General features: G+C 51.9%; 1 protein-coding gene across 4 annotated transcripts in view; it reads right to left on the minus strand.

Moving 5' to 3' along the window:
• The window catches only part of LOC139047605 (probable chitinase 2), a 343,683-nt gene that overhangs the window by 235,541 nt on the left and 92,516 nt on the right, over positions 1 to 15,626 (minus strand). For 3 of the 4 annotated variants that reach the window (XM_070521466.1, XM_070521464.1, XM_070521461.1), the window contains exon 3: positions 14,699 to 14,845. The exons of the other annotated variant lie outside the window; for it this stretch is intronic. In XM_070521466.1, the coding sequence (XP_070377567.1) occupies positions 14,699 to 14,845 (147 nt within the window). The remainder of the gene's footprint in view (positions 1 to 14,698; positions 14,846 to 15,626) is intronic. 4 annotated transcript variants of the gene reach the window in all.

Genomic DNA, 15,626 nt, shown 5'->3' on the forward strand with positions numbered 1-15,626 from the left:
CCACAACCCGCTCAGCTACCACTGCAGAGAAGCCAGCCATGTGTACCGCCGATGCCCATACCGGGAGACCGGACTGCGAGGTTTCGCCGATTAACGCGCCACGACCACAGATTGGCGAACGACCTCGCAATATCGCCGACTACCTCGCCACCACTCAATGGAGCCCTCGACAACCTTCCTGTTCACCGTCACCAGGACGCTACCTGTCGCCGCAGCACCGACCATAGACTGTCCCAGTCCGGGGCCGGTCCGTCAGCCCAGACCCGGAAAACTAAAAGCAGCAACTGATGGAGGTGCGGTTGCTGTTCGTCGGACAGACAAAGATCCTCCGCCGCTGGCGAAGACGACGAAGAGACCATCTAGACGACATAATAACAACACACCACCGTCCCGACCAAATCAGGAAGCCAAGACTACACCGACGAAAGACGACTTGACGACGCGACGTTCCAACTTCAGTTCAACACGACGCAGCCATGATCCGACGCCAAGATCTAACTGTAACGCAAGACAAAGAACCACCGACCTCGACGTGCTTCTCGACGGCCACGCAGTCACCGCCTTAGCAGATACAAGAGCCGATTACTCCGCCATGAGTGGACCCATCGCCGCCCAGTTGAGGAAAGTTAAGACTGCATCGGAAGGCCCTCAAATTCGGACCGCTGGAAGACACCTGATTACACCGACTGGGATCTGCACGGCAAGGATTACCGTTCATGACCGGACTTACCCTGCCACCTTCGTTATCCTCCAACAGTGTTCACGAGACGTCATTCTCGGCATGGACTTCCTGAATCAACATGGCGCAGTCATCGACGTGAAGTCGACATTGATAACGCTGTCGCAAGATCAAGTGATACCGCCGGAGAGCTGTCGTAGTCACCACGCCTTGAGTGTGCTCGAAGATCAAGTGAGCCTCCCGCCGCGCTCCAGCATTATTTTTTTCCGTCGGCACCGAAATACCCGCTGACGTAGAAGGCGTCATCGAGGGCTACCAACATCTACTGCTCGACTGTGAAATTTGCGTCGCAAGAGGGATCGCTCGACTCCAAGGAGGGCAAGTGGAACTTATGCTAACCAATTTCAGCGAAGAGATCAAGCACATCAACGAGGGCACGAAAATCGCATAAATCGAGGAAATTGTGGAAACCAGCAATTCATTTGTCCTCTCGGATTCAGCCGCATCTACCCCGATGAGCATAGTCCCCGAACCAGACTTCGACGTGAATCCAAGTCTTCGTATGATAAGCAGCAACAGATCAGAAGTCTTCTCCGACGATACAAAGACTGCTTTTCGACGTCATCGAGGATTCGACAAACACCAGTTGCAAAGCATCGAATAATAACCGAAGTGTGCGCTCGACCACTCCACCAGAGCCCTTACCGAGTTTCGAAGCAAGAACATGAAGCTCAACAAGTCGACCAAATGTTGCGCGAAGACATCACCCAGCCGTCAAAATGCCCGTGGGCACCTCCTGTAGTCCTGGTGAAGAAAAAGGACGGAACGTTACGCTTCTGCGTTGATTATGGTCGACTGAACAAGATCACGAAGAAGGATGTGCACCCACTTCCACGGATAGACGACGCATTGCATCGGCTTTACAACGCTAAATACTTCTCGTCGATGGAACTCAAGTCTGGCTACTGGCAAATAGAAGTCGACGAGAGAGATCGCGAAAAGACCGCCTTCATCACGCCAGACGGCCTCTACGAGTTCAAGGCCATGCCATTCGGACTGTGCTCGGCGCCTGCAACGTTTCAGCGCGTCATGGACATGGTGTTAGCAGGATTGAAGTGGTAGACGTGTCTTGTTTACTTGGATGACGTCGTTGTCTTCACCGGAAATTTCGACGACCACCTTAGGCGGCTTGCGACAGTGTTAGAGGCCATCAAGTCATCAGGGCTCACTCTGAAGCCGGGAAAGTGCCGCTTCGCTTACGATGAGCTTTTGTTCCTATGCCACGTCATCAGCAAATCAGGAGTACGCCCCGAACCACAGAAGACAGCTGCCATCGCAAAGTTCCCGCAGCCAAGTGACAAGAAGGCAGGGCGCAGATTCCTTATCATGTGTGCCTACTATAGGCGCTTTGTGAAGGACTTTTTCACGCATAGCGGAGCCGCTAACACATCTAACCAAATGTGATGTCTAATTCAAGTGGGAAACGCCGCAGGCCAAGGCATTTCAAGAACTCAAACGACGCATGCAGTTGCCGCCGGTACTTGCACACTTCGACGAGGACGCCGATACCGAAATCTACACTGACGCCAGTAGCCTAGGCCTCGGTGCCATCCTAGTCCAGAGGAAAGAAGGACTTGAACGGGTGATATCGTATGCTAGCCGGTCGCTCTCAAAAGCGGAAAGGAAGTATTCTACGAATGAAAAGCCATCATTTGGGCTACAGTTTAATTCCGCCCTTACCTCTATGGCAGGCCATTCAAAGTCGTCAGCGACCATCACGCGTTGTGTTGGCTTGCTAACTTAAAGGACCCTTCAGGACGGCTGGTGCGGTGGAGCCTCAGACTGCAAGAATATGACGTCACGGTAAGATACAAGTCTGCAAGATAACACTCCGGCGCCGACTGCTTATCACGTGCCTCCATCGATCCCCCGCCGCAAGACGACGAGGACGACGACGCCTTCCTTGGGATAATAAGCGCGGAAGACTTCACTAAACAGCAGCGCGCAGACCCGGAGCTAAAAGGTCTCGTCGAGTATTTGGAAGGGAACACCGACGTTGTCCCTAGGACATTTAGGCACGGGTTGTCTTTGTTCACGCTACAAAACAACCTGCTCGTCAAGAAGAACTTGTCACCAGTCCGCGCCAGCTACCTTATTTTACGGTCAGCGCTGCGTCCAGAAAAACTGCACGCCCTACACGACGATCCAACCACTGGGCACCTCGGATTCTCCCGGACGCTTTCGAGAATACAGGAAAGGTATTACTGGCTGCGTTTGACCGCCGACGTCGCCCCTTACGTCAAGACATGCCGAGACTGTCAACGACGCAAGACACCACCGACAAGGCCAGCCGGATTACTACAGCCGATCGAATCTCCTCGCCGACCATTCCAGCAGATTGGGATGGATTTGTTGGGGCGGTTTCCGATATCAACATCCGGAAATAAGTGGATCGTCGTGGCGACGGGCTATCTCACCCGTTTCGCTGAAACTAAAGCTCTACCAAAAGGCAACGCAGCCGAAGTAGCGACATTTTTCGTCGAGAACATCCTGCTGCGACATGGTGCACCAGAAGTCCTCATCACCGACAGGGGAACGGCTTTTACCGCAGAGCTCACCCAAGCCATTCTGCAGTACAGCCAGACAAGCCACAGGAGGACAACGGCCTACCATCCGCAGACGAATGGTCTCACGGAGCACCTTAACAAGACCCTCGCCGACATGCTAGCAATGTACGTCGACGTCGAGCAAAAGACGTGGGACGTGGTCCCTCGCTTACAACATGGCGGTGCAAGAAAGACAGATCACGCCGTTTAAGCTGGTATACGGCAGGAACGCGACGACGACGATCGAAGCCATGCTGCCCCACGTCACTGACGAAGAGAATGTTGACGTCGCTAGCTATGTCTAGCGCGCCGAAGACGCCCGACAGCTCACCCGCCTACGGATCAAGAACCAACAGAGGACCGACAGCCGTCACTACAACCTCCGACGACGCTTCGTCGAGTACCAGCCCGGCGACCGTGTTTGGGTTTGGACACTGACACGCCGACGAGGACTGAGTGACAAACCATTGCGCCGCTATTTCGGACCCTACAAGGTTATTCGACGTATTGGCGCACTGGACTATGAGGTCGTGCCAGACGGAATTTAGCATTCACAGCGGCGCCGCGCACGATCTGAAGTGGTCCACGTGGTGCGTCTGAAACCCTTTTACGGACGCTGACGAACTTCCTTATTTTGTTGCTTTCTTTGCTCCGGGTGGTTTTCTTTATTACTTTCGTTTGTTTGCAGCATCGGGTCGATGCTGTTTAAGAGGGTGGTTTTGACACGCGTACTTGCTTGTCTTTATCGGGTGACACGTTTCAACTCCTAAAGATGTTATCGCACAGCGCGTGACGCGCCTGCATGTATCCGAAGTTTCTGGAAAGTTATCGGTGCTTCTGTACGCTGTCTGTTGTCGCCTTGCCTTGTGTTATCTGATTTCATCGCCTGACGCGAATGGTGTAGAACTTTGTAGAAGGCACGCGGGTCCCAACGATTAGTCTGGAACATTCGACGACTGCTGTATAAAAGCCGACGCGCTTGACCCGCTGAGCAGATTTTCGACGATCGCTGACCGGGTTCGCCGCTATCATTGCGCTATAAGTGTAGCCTGTTTTTGTGGGCACAGGTTCGCCGAATAAAAGCTAGTTTTGTCGTTCACAGTATTGCTACTGTGTTCTTGAACGTCACCACCACGTGACAATATATATATATATATATATATATATATATATATATATATATATATATATATATATATATATATATATATATATATATATATATATTCTAAAGGTGTTTATTAGGCAGAGCTCGGAGCAGCGCAACGTCGACGGGCAGGGCAGTCACAACTTCCAAGCACGAGAGCCGTTGCTGAGCAGGAGCGCTCGACCCACTACTGTTTAGAGCCAGTAGCGCTGAACCCACTAGCCGTCTCTCTTCGCTACAATCACCCCCCCCCCCCCGGGAGCGAGAAGGGAGCCGTCCGGCGACCTAACAGCTCGTCACGATGAGCGGGTCGTAGTAAGGCTTTAAACGGTCGACATGGACAATGTCTCGTCCACGGCGGCGCATGTCTGAAGATGGCTCAACTGGTTCGATGACATAATTCACAGGAGATGCACGTTCGAGAGCACGATAAGGGCCGTCATACTTAGGGACCAGTTTTGATGAGAGGCCAGGGGCAGTTAGAGGAACTGAGAGCCACACGAGCGCTCCCGGATCGAAGGTGACCGTGGCAGTGGCGTCACCACGAGTGCTCCTCTGGCGCTCTTGATCAGCGGAAGTAAACGCCCGTGCGAGGTCGCGGCACTCTTCTGCATGTCTGACCGTGGCAGAAATAGGCACGCACTCGGATGCATCCGGCCGGTACGGCAGAATGGTGTCAATGGTGTGCGAAGGGTGTCGACCATACAGCAAGAAATAGGGTGAAAATACAGTGGTGCTCTGCGTAGCGGTATTATACGCGTAGGTGACGAATGGCAGAACGGCGTCCCAGTTCGTGTGGTCGGAGGCCACGTAAATTGAAAGCATGTCGCCGAGCGTACGATTGAAGCGTTCTGTGAGGCCGTTCGTTTGAGGGTGGTAAGCCGTAGTCGTGCGATGAACAACGTGGCACTCTTTGAGAATCGCTTCAACGACTTCCGACAGGAAGACGCGTCCGCGATCGCTGAGCAGTTCTTGAGGTGGACCATGCCGCAGGATGAATCGGCGTAGCAGGAATGATGCAACATCGTGCGCTGTAGCTGCTGGGAGAGCGGCGGTTTCGGCGTATCGTGTAAGGTGATCTACTGCCACAATGGCCCAGCGGTTACCAGATGACGTCAGGGGAAGTGGCCCATACAAATCGATGCCAACGCGCCCGAACGGCCGGATAGGGCAGGGTAGAGGCTGCAGACCAGCTGGCGAGTGGTGGGGTGAAGATTTTCGGCGCTGGCAGTCGGGGCATGAGCGAACGAACTTTTGAATGTAGTTGTACATTCCCCGCCAGTAGGAGCGTCGTCGGAGGCGCTGGTAGGTTTTGAAAAGTCCCGAGTGAGCACACTGTGGATCAGAGTGGAACGATGCGCAGATATCAGAACGCAGGCTTCGAGGTACAACTAATAACCACTGGCGGCCGTCAGAGGTGTAATTGCGTCGGTGAAGCAGGTCGTCTCGAATGGCGAAATGGCGAGCTTGACGGCACAATGCACGAGTGGTTGGCTGCGATGACGGATCAGCAAGGCAGTCTATGATGGAGGCAATCCAGGGGTCCTTGCGCTGCTCAGAAGCAATGGTCCCAATGTCGATGGAAGAAACGTCAAGCTGGGATATTGCGCAGCAGGGATTGTCGACTGGCAAGGGAGAACGTGAGAGGGCGTCAGCATCAGCGTGCTGGCGTCCGTTCCGGTACAGTACGCGGATATCGTAATCCTGTAAGCGAAGCGCCCAGCGGGCGAGACGGCCTGAGGGATCCTTCAATGACGACAGCCAGCATAGTGCATGGTGGTCCGTGACGACATCAAATTGTAGACCATACAAATAGGGCCGGAACTTGGTAAGCGCCCAGATGATCGCCAGGCATTCTTTTTCCGTGACGATGTAATTGGTCTCGGCTTTAGTAAGCATACGGCTTGCATATGCCACAACATATTCAGGAAACCCTTCTTTGCGCTGCGCTAGGACAGCGCCGAGGCCAACACCGCTGGCATCTGTGTGTACCTCAATACGTGCCGTTGGGTCGTAGTGGCGCAAAATAGGAGGAGACGTCAGCAAACGACGGAGCTTAGTGAACACCTCGTCGCACTCGGACGACCACGAACGGAGAGGTCCGTTGCTGCCAAGGAGCTTCGTCAGGGGCGATATGACGGCGGCGAAATTGCGAATGAAGCGCCTGAAGTAGGAACACAAACCTACAAAACTGCGCAGTTCTTTGACGGACGTCGGTTTAGGAAATTCAGCTACGGCACGAAGTTTGTCTGGATAGGGGAGGATTCCATCCTTCGAGACGACGTAACCTAGTATCGTGAGCTGCCGCGCTGCAAATCGGCACTTCTTTAGGTTCAGTTGGAGGCCAGCGTTTGCTAAGCACGTCAAAACACGCCGTAGGCGTTGAAGGTGCGTGGTGAAGTCAGAGGCAAAAACAACAACGTCGTCAAGATAACATAAGCACGTGTGCCACTTCAAACCGCGGAGAACTGTGTCCATCATGCGTTCAAAGGTTGCTGGCGCATTACAAAGTCCAAACGGCATGACGTTAAATTCGTATAAGCCGTCGGGTGTGACAAAGGCTGTCTTCGGCCTATCGACGTCAGCCATGGGTACTTGCCAATAGCCGGAGCGTAAATCTAGAGATGAAAAGAATTCTGCTCCGTGTAGGCTATCGATGGCGTCATCGATTCGCGGCAGCGGGTATACATCTTTGCGAGTGATCTTGTTCAGGCGCCGATAGTTTACACAGAACCGTACCGAGCCGTCTTTTTTCGTAACAAGGACGACAGGAGATGCCCAGGGACTGTTCGAGGGTCGGATCACTTCGCGGCGAAGCATATCGTCCACTTGCTCATTAATCACACGACGTTCTGTGGCAGAGACGCGGTATGGTCGTTGCCGCAATGGCGGTTGGGAGCCAGTGTCAATATGGTGCGTGACAGCAGACGCCCGGCCAAGGGAAGGTTGCCCGACATCAAAAGAAGAACGAAATTCTTCTAAGATGCGCAGAAGCTGTGAACGCTGAGGTGGGGTGACGCCATCGGCAATAGATGAATCGAACACACTTGTGGGCAAAGGGTCCGACGTCGAGAGAGAACCGAGCGTGTTGTAACTGCCGCAGGACGTGTCTTCGGGAACATCCGTAATTTGCACGGCGTCAATCACTTCCACGTGGCCAAGACATTCGCCTTGAAGCAGCATCACAGGGTATGGGAAGGGGTTACAGAAAAAATAGCTGTGGAGCCCTGTTTGACGTTCACAGTCGCAAAAGGCAGCAGTAGACCTTTTCGGTTATAAAAGTGGCCCGACGGAGAAAGTAGTGCGATGGCGTCAGAGAGGCTGCTGCACTGCATTGACACAATCACTGACGAGTTGGCAGGAACGTTTGTGTCGTGCCTGACGAGTAGTTTGTTCGCAAAAGGGGCATTATCGACAAGCGTCATATCTGCGATCGGCGACAGTTCTAGTTCGGCCCGTGCGCAACGAATGACGGCATCGTGGCGGGCGAGAAAGTCCCACCCCAGAATAACTTCGTGGGAGCACGAGGAAATCACAATAAATTCGACGGCGTATACAACGTCCTCGATGAGAACACGAGCGGTGCACGCCGCAATCGGGTGAATACGCTGTGCGCCTGCTGTTCGGAGGGCGAGTCCAGCAATGGGCGTCGTAACCTTTCGAAGGAAGCGACAAAGCTTTGCGTCCATAACTGATACAGCGGCTCCGGTATCCACGAGGGCATGTGTGCGCACACCGTCAACTAACACGTCTATCACATTGGTCGGGCTACGTTGAGGACTTCCGCGTTTCGATGGGGTCGCAGTCCTTGCCTCATGGACTGCGACGATTAGTTTTCCTCATCCCGAGCTTCGGGCCGAGGCCGCATCGGTGATGGGGAGCGTCGGCGTGGAGAAGTTGAGCGGCGGATGTTGGCGGACCGGCGGAATGGTGGTGACGCAGCCCGAGGTTCGTCGTCGTAATAAGGGCGCGGAGAACCCACCATTGAACTTGGCCCATATGGTGTAGCGCTAGGCGACTGCACGCGACTACAGTAGCGTGCGACGTGGCCTGCGTAGCCGCACGCAAAACATATCGGTCGATTGTCCGCTGTACGCCACCGAGTCGTTGCGGCAGGTCCCATCCATGTGGAAGGACGCGTTGGACGTGGCGGCTGGTGAATCGATTGCATAGCAGGCTGTTGTCGGGGCATAGCGAGGACTTCGGCGTACGTGAGAGGTCCCCGCTGAGAGAGTTGTTGACGCTGGGTGACGACTTCCGCGTAGCTGAGTGGCACAGCTGTCGGGATCTGTTGGGGCCTGGCCATGACTTCGGCGTAGCTGTGAGGCGGAGCCGCAGGAACACGCTGGTGGTGCTCAGGCAAGACCTCGTGCAGTTCTTGCGCTATGACACGGTGAAGTGGCGGCGCAAAACTTGGCGTAGGCGCGTGTACCGACTGCGGCTGTGCAAAATCCATCAACGAGAGTTGCCGGGCAACTTCCTCGCGGACGAACGCCTTCATTTCTGCGAGCAACGCTGCCTGGTTGGACATGGCAGCCAAACCAGCGAGGTGTTCGTCACGCGGTAGAGATCGGCGGGTCAGTGACCGCTGCCTGCGGAGTTCTTCATAGCTCTGACACAGTGTGACAATTTCAGCCACAGAGCGTGGACTTTTAGCCAGCAACATGTTAAAGGCGTCGTCCTCTATGCCCTTCAGGATGTTTCGGATTCGATCAGACTCCGCCATGGTCGAATCGACTTTCCTGCATAGGTCCAGGACATCTTCGATATAGCTGGTGAACGTTTCGCCTGGCTGTTGAGCTCGTTCTCGCAAACGTTGCTCGGCACGCAGCTTGCGAACCGCAGGGCGACCAAATACAACGGCGAGGGAAGTCTTAAATTCCGACCATGTCTGGAACTCTGCTTGATGGTTGTTATACCACAGGCTGGCAACTCCAGCGAGGTAGAACAGAACATGACTCAGTTTGGCTGCTTCGTCCCACTTGTTATGGTCGCCTACCCTGTCGTACGCCGTGAGCCATTCGTCCACGTCAGTGTCGTCCGCCCAAGTGTAGATAGGAGGGTCGCGATGACGAGGCACCCCGGGACACGCAGTGGGTGCAGGAGGAGGCGTTTGCTGGGAGGCGTCTTGGGGCATGGTAGATGGTAGGGTACGAGACCGGAGTTCCAGGATGATCGTCTGAGGGTACCCCGCACACTCCACCAATTCTAAAGGTGTTTATTAGGCAGAGCTCGGAGCAGCGCAACGTCGACGGGCAGGGCAGTCACAACTTCCAAGCACGAGAGCCGTTGCTGAGCAGGAGCGCTCGACCCACTACTGTTTAGAGCCAGTAGCGCTGAACCCACTAGCCGTCTCTCTTCGCTACAATATATATACATATATATATATATATATATATATATTGACGCGTATATTCTACTTAGCAGACAACGACGATGATGGCAATAATTACCTCCGTCTAGTGGGTGGCTGAGATTTGGGAGAGGACGAAGAAAACGTGCCTCGGTTCCGCTTGTTTTTGAACAGGTTGTCCTGTTGTACTTGAACGTCTTCTGTCCGCGCTGTACCGCGACAATATATATATATATATATATATATATATATATATATATATATATATATGTGTGTGTGTGTGTGTGTGTGTGTGTGTGTGTGTGTGTGTGTGTGTGTGTGTGTGTCTATATATGTCTTAACCTTGCTACAAGTATGTAAAACCAATACGTTGCGATGTGGCAGCCTGTTGTTCACAGGGAGGTGGGAATAGTCAAGCTGCCGTTATGCCGCTTTTATCCTACCATTCCCACCACTTTGTATACATCAGTATACGTATGTGGTAAAATAAACTTCTCTTTCTTCTTCTGCTGCGGTCAAGCTAGGGAAACGATGGAGCATCTTTTGTTGGAATGTGAAGACATCTACCCAGCGGTCGATCTAGGCACCTCTGACCTCCCTGAAGCCCTCGGGTTCAGCTAAATTAGGGGGAAAGTAAACATGTCCGCAACAGAGACTAGTAGGAGGCGATTGCAAGTTTTCTGGAAGAAAAGTAGAGAAACGAGAAACAATGGAGGCGAACAAAAACAAAGTTCCCAACAGGGTTTGAAAACGTTTAGTGATGTGAATTGTTCGTGGTTTTTTCAGTTACTTTTTTTCCATTTTTAGCGTAGTAAGACATTAGGCAATACACCGACGAAAGCTTGGTGGCGCAACTATCCGCCCCTTAGGAAGGGGATGCTAATAGCACCGATCCATTCATCCATCCATCCATCCTCTTTCAGCCGGTTTTCTTCTTCTAGCTGGGTAGCGTCCGTATGAACCAATGCACAGCATGGCGTAGTGCGGTGTGGTGCAGTGTGGCGTGGCGGGGTGCGCCGTGGCGAACGTACACTACACCCATTTTAAGGTTGCGGCTAGTATCATCTCCAATCAATCTGCTTTGTCGGTAGCCATTTCGTGCTTACATCTACTCTCATTCGCGGTATAACCAGCAATAGTTCTTTTTTTAATGTGAGAGCATTTCTTCTCGTCGCCCGCGGTAGCTTCGTGACTATGGCACTGCACTGCAGAGCTCGAGGTGGCGGGCTGGATCGTGGACGTGGCGGCCGCATTTAGACGGGGGTGAAATGAAAACGCGCTCGAGTACAGAGATTTAGGTGCGCACTAACGAACTGCCAAGGGTTATGCCGCGGAATCACCTACTACGGCGTCTCTTATAATCAAAGAGTGATTGCGACATGTAAAACAACAGAATATATTTGAATTAGTTCTTTGCCCATCCAAATGGCACTTTGGAGTATAGATGTCACCAAGACGATCACCGTGAGTGACACATTTTTGAAGTAGTAACTTAACGCGAAAAAAAAAAACCAATGACACAAGAAAGACGGACAAGGACAAGCGCTTGTCCTTGTCCGTCTTTCTTGTGTCCGTGGTTTCTTTCGCGCTAAGCTACTATTTCAAATATGGACGACCAACTAGCCCAACAGTCTACTCTTTTAGAGTGACACAGCGACGTACGAGTGGCTCAATAGGGGTAAAGAAGTTACCTGACATGCTTCATACGTCCATCGCTTATCGCGATGTTATAAGTCACATGCCAGGCGTCGTAGTACTTGTTATGGGTACACCTCAGGATGAGGGCTCGTTGATGGAAAGGTACTTTTCCATCGAGCGACCGTGAAACGAGTTACAAGATAGGAAGCGGTGGTGCGCTGCCTCAGCACGTCTTCGCTGCGCCATCGAACCATCTGGATCAAGGGAACGCTGGCTCCTTCAAATGCTCCGAAGGGCGAAAAGTCAACTAATGAACAAAGAACAGCCGCACAGTGGGACTCCAGCTAACCTGCGGCACCAGAAGCGCTTGGTCTAGCATTTCCAGACACGATGTGTGGACAGGAGGTGTCTTAGACTATGTGTATGCGATGGTCATGTAGCACATGAAATGGCTTGAAATTTGTCGCGTCCCTTGATGTTGTTTCCCCGCAAGGCTCTCACATCTTCTGAAATCTGTCTTCGCGGCACAGTACGTACTGCGGGCAGAAGTCGGTGTAATTCACCTTCAACTTCCTTATTTCACATTTGTTCCTCTAAGAAAGAAAGGGGGCAAATATCTGGACAGGAACAAAAAGCTACAACAAATTAGCTTGGTGAGGTTGAGCCGTAGTACAAGAGTTGGCGCGAAGGTAGCGATTCTAACGGTGCCTGACGGCGGGGACACTCGGTGACTCGGGTGCCAAGGTAACCAGCGTCCCCATGTTTGGCTGAGGAAAACCGGCGTTCCCGAAAAGACCGCGCGTGCTCGGCATGGCACTCCCACGGACGCCTTCTCTTTCGCTCATATGCGCCGGCGAGCTTGTGTGCGGTGTAGGCTGTGCAATAAATGATGCGTTCTTTCGACTACTGTTTTGTCATTCATTTGTCCCAAGAGCACGTTTGAAACCCCACATTAGGTAAGGATTATGTTACAGAGTTAACCGTCCCCTGAATTCTCTAATTGGCACGCCAATTGAGATCAACAAAGGCATAATGGAATTTGAATAACATGTCTGCGTGTGGAATAATCTCGAATTAACTTATACGACTACAGTAAATCTGCCCTCTTGGGATTCTTTTCCAACTTCAGCCTATGCATGGAGGAGGGGGGGGGGGCCCTGGCGTCATTCTGCGGGAAGCCTCCCTGGGCTGTTTCAATCACGGCCAGTTTTCCTCCTCTCTACCTGCCATTTGACATCTCGGAAACGAATGTGCCTCCGTCGCGTGGGCGATGACTACGCCAGACACAACGAGCACGCAACTCCTTTAAATATTTTCCCCACAATTTCCTTTAAGGTAACTTCTAGTCTGCACAGTGCGCATAATTGTGCGTTCTGTTTATAAGCAGCTATTGGAGGGCTTTGCAGTCTTTCTATGCAGCCGGATTCTTTAAAGGACACCCAAAGCATGGTACACCAGAGGGTTTTCGCGTTCCACTTTAACCGGAATGTCGTTTTTCCCATGAACGAAGACCACGAAAATGGGATGCTACATCTCTTGCGCCTTGCGCAATGAATCTGGAATTTATGGCGTCTTTCCGCGGTTCACTTATTTTTCGACGATTCAATGCCTGCACATTTCATGGTTTGACAACTCCTCTTCAGGCTTAGTTTTTGTTCTATGTGCACTCAATATAACTCAGCTACGAGCTATCTCTGCTTAAACATTTTATAAATTGTTAATTGTGGCCAAACCATTGACAATGATTGTCTCTGTAAGAGAATAGCTAGAAAGAACAAGCAAGGGAATGAACGAACATTTCCCTGCAGCTTTTAACCATCAACTACAGTTCACCGACCAAGCACGAGAACGGCTCAAAGTAGCAAAAATGCTATTCGCTTTACACTAACATGCCTTGGCCGTTACACAATTTATAAATTACAATGAATAATCTAAAGAGTGCGTAAGTCAGTTAAAGGTTTAGTGGAAAGAAAAACTAAAAATGTGCCATTATAGGCGGAATGTGGCCAATGGAAAGGGCTGAAAGCGGGAGTTGTATCCTGGTTGAACTTGTTTACTTGGTAAGAGGATGCATACATAAATACCTATAAAAGAATAACTATAAATACTTATTAAATAATGAAGATGACTACGTTTGTAGAAAACGGTTAACTGTGCTTCCTCTTAATTAATTATGCGTTTAGTTAAAGAAAATGGAATATTCTTTTGTTCCACAACCACGATCACAACATGCGGCCTACCGTAGTGAGTGGCTCAGGATCCCTTTTCTCCACCGGGGGTTCCTTAACGTGCACCCAACGCACAGTGGACGAGGATTATGACATTCCAGCCCCATTCAAATAGGGCTGCTGCAGTCCGGATCGAACCGGCGTCGCCGAGTTCAACAGCGCAACACCATAACGACAGGGCTACTGAGGCAGATCACATGCGCTTAGGTGTTATACGGAGAGGCCACGAAGGCATACTTACTGTTTGTTCTAACAAAGACCAGTCACAGAAGCTTTGAGTAAGCGTGATTTCACTGTCGCTCTCAGGATTGAGATGTAAGCATTTTGCGAAGAAGCAGTGCAATTGCACGGGGCATGCCGGTCATCACCTCTTTTTCAAAATGCCGGTTCTACTCGCGAAGATTTACTAAAGCCAAGTTGGCACAGCGTTGATGTAGCCCTTGTTTATCAGTACACCAGCCATCGTGGTACGGTTTCCTATTGTGCATGGGGGGCGGCGCGAAGAGGCAGCCGCCTTAACCACGGTTCATTTACGCCGGCCAGCCATGCTGCAGCGGAATCTCGCGAGCGGCCGCTCAGGTCGAGCGCGCAGCGAGTACTGCTCTCGCGCTGGCTGCACGCTAGCCCTCTCCATCTTCGCCGGCTTTGGAGGCCATAGCCGAGCCGCTACATTATTACGGAACGAATTGATAAAACGCCATGTACTTTGATTCAGGTGCACGCGCAAAAGACGCTATACCATGCCAAGGAATTAGAAGCACTTCATTGCGCCCTTCCTCATAAGCGAGCGTGTAGCCTTGAGACACCTAGCCCCATACTAGTACCAAACTATTGACTAGATCAGAGCAAAGGCTGTCCAAGTCTGATGACGTCGTGACACAAGACGCAACCGCATGAAACTTTGACTCTGTGTGTTTACACGCCCTTGATACTTTACTAACACTGTGGTCACAGCAAGAATAGCATTTGTCATATTCCAGAATTGTAAACCTGCCCAATCCAAACGGGAATTCCCCTGCAATGCAGAGAAAAGCTGAACGCGCTCACCTGTTGCGGCATGCGGGGAGTGCGGCGTGCGGCACGCGCGGGCCACAGCGGGATGAGCACGAGCGCGAGAGGGACGAGCACAGAGATGAATGCCACTGAGCTGAGAACCCACACTACGAACAGGCGACGCTTCTCGATGCGATCCTCCTGCGAACACATTGGGAAACGCGCCCCTCCGCTGTGCCTCTTACACGGAGGGAAACAGTTGAACTAGGAGGACGCATTGGCGTCGCGCAGCCAGTATTGGCAAGCCATCTCTCCGTCAAGCTTTGCTTTCTCCCTCGAAATGTATGGCCACCAGGACACCTTTCAGACGCACCGTACTGGCCGACAATGTTTGATGCTCAGTAGTTTCAAATTGAAAGAGTGGTATAGGAGCCAAACGGTTTCGGAAAAAATACGTGATCAAGTCAGAGCGCACGGTAGGTTTTATTGCTCCCGCTCTGCAGACAGAACTACGACAGGGCGGCCGTACAAGGGCTCATCGACTAAAATATTGCGGAAGAACCTAACTCACAATGACTATCGACGGTGCATTGAAACAATATTGCGACACAACGTATTGCTTCCCTCGAAACGAGTTATGCACGAGGCGTGTTCTGCTTTCCTTTGAGCGCTTCCCTGGGAACGCTCGGGGCCTTGAAGCGCCACGAAGACCGCGCAATGGCCTTCGAAATGCATGGCGCGCCGGTGCGTGCGAACGCTGACACCGGCCTCCTCTCGAGCGCAGTGAGGATAACAGTGATCATTTATTGGAACCCCATTTGGGAAAGGGGCCGGGAGAAATCGTCACCTACCCTGCCTGAGTTACTCAGCTACGCTATCAATGCTTTTCCTTCTACCATTCTCGTAAATATCTCTAAGCTTCTATATCTACCTTGTACCGCTGCCTATGTCTGTAATGAACCCCGCATTATCAATCTCTTTT

Source organism: Dermacentor albipictus, chromosome 7 (assembly GCF_038994185.2).
Source record: "Dermacentor albipictus isolate Rhodes 1998 colony chromosome 7, USDA_Dalb.pri_finalv2, whole genome shotgun sequence".
NCBI classification, from domain to species: domain Eukaryota; kingdom Metazoa; phylum Arthropoda; class Arachnida; order Ixodida; family Ixodidae; genus Dermacentor; species Dermacentor albipictus.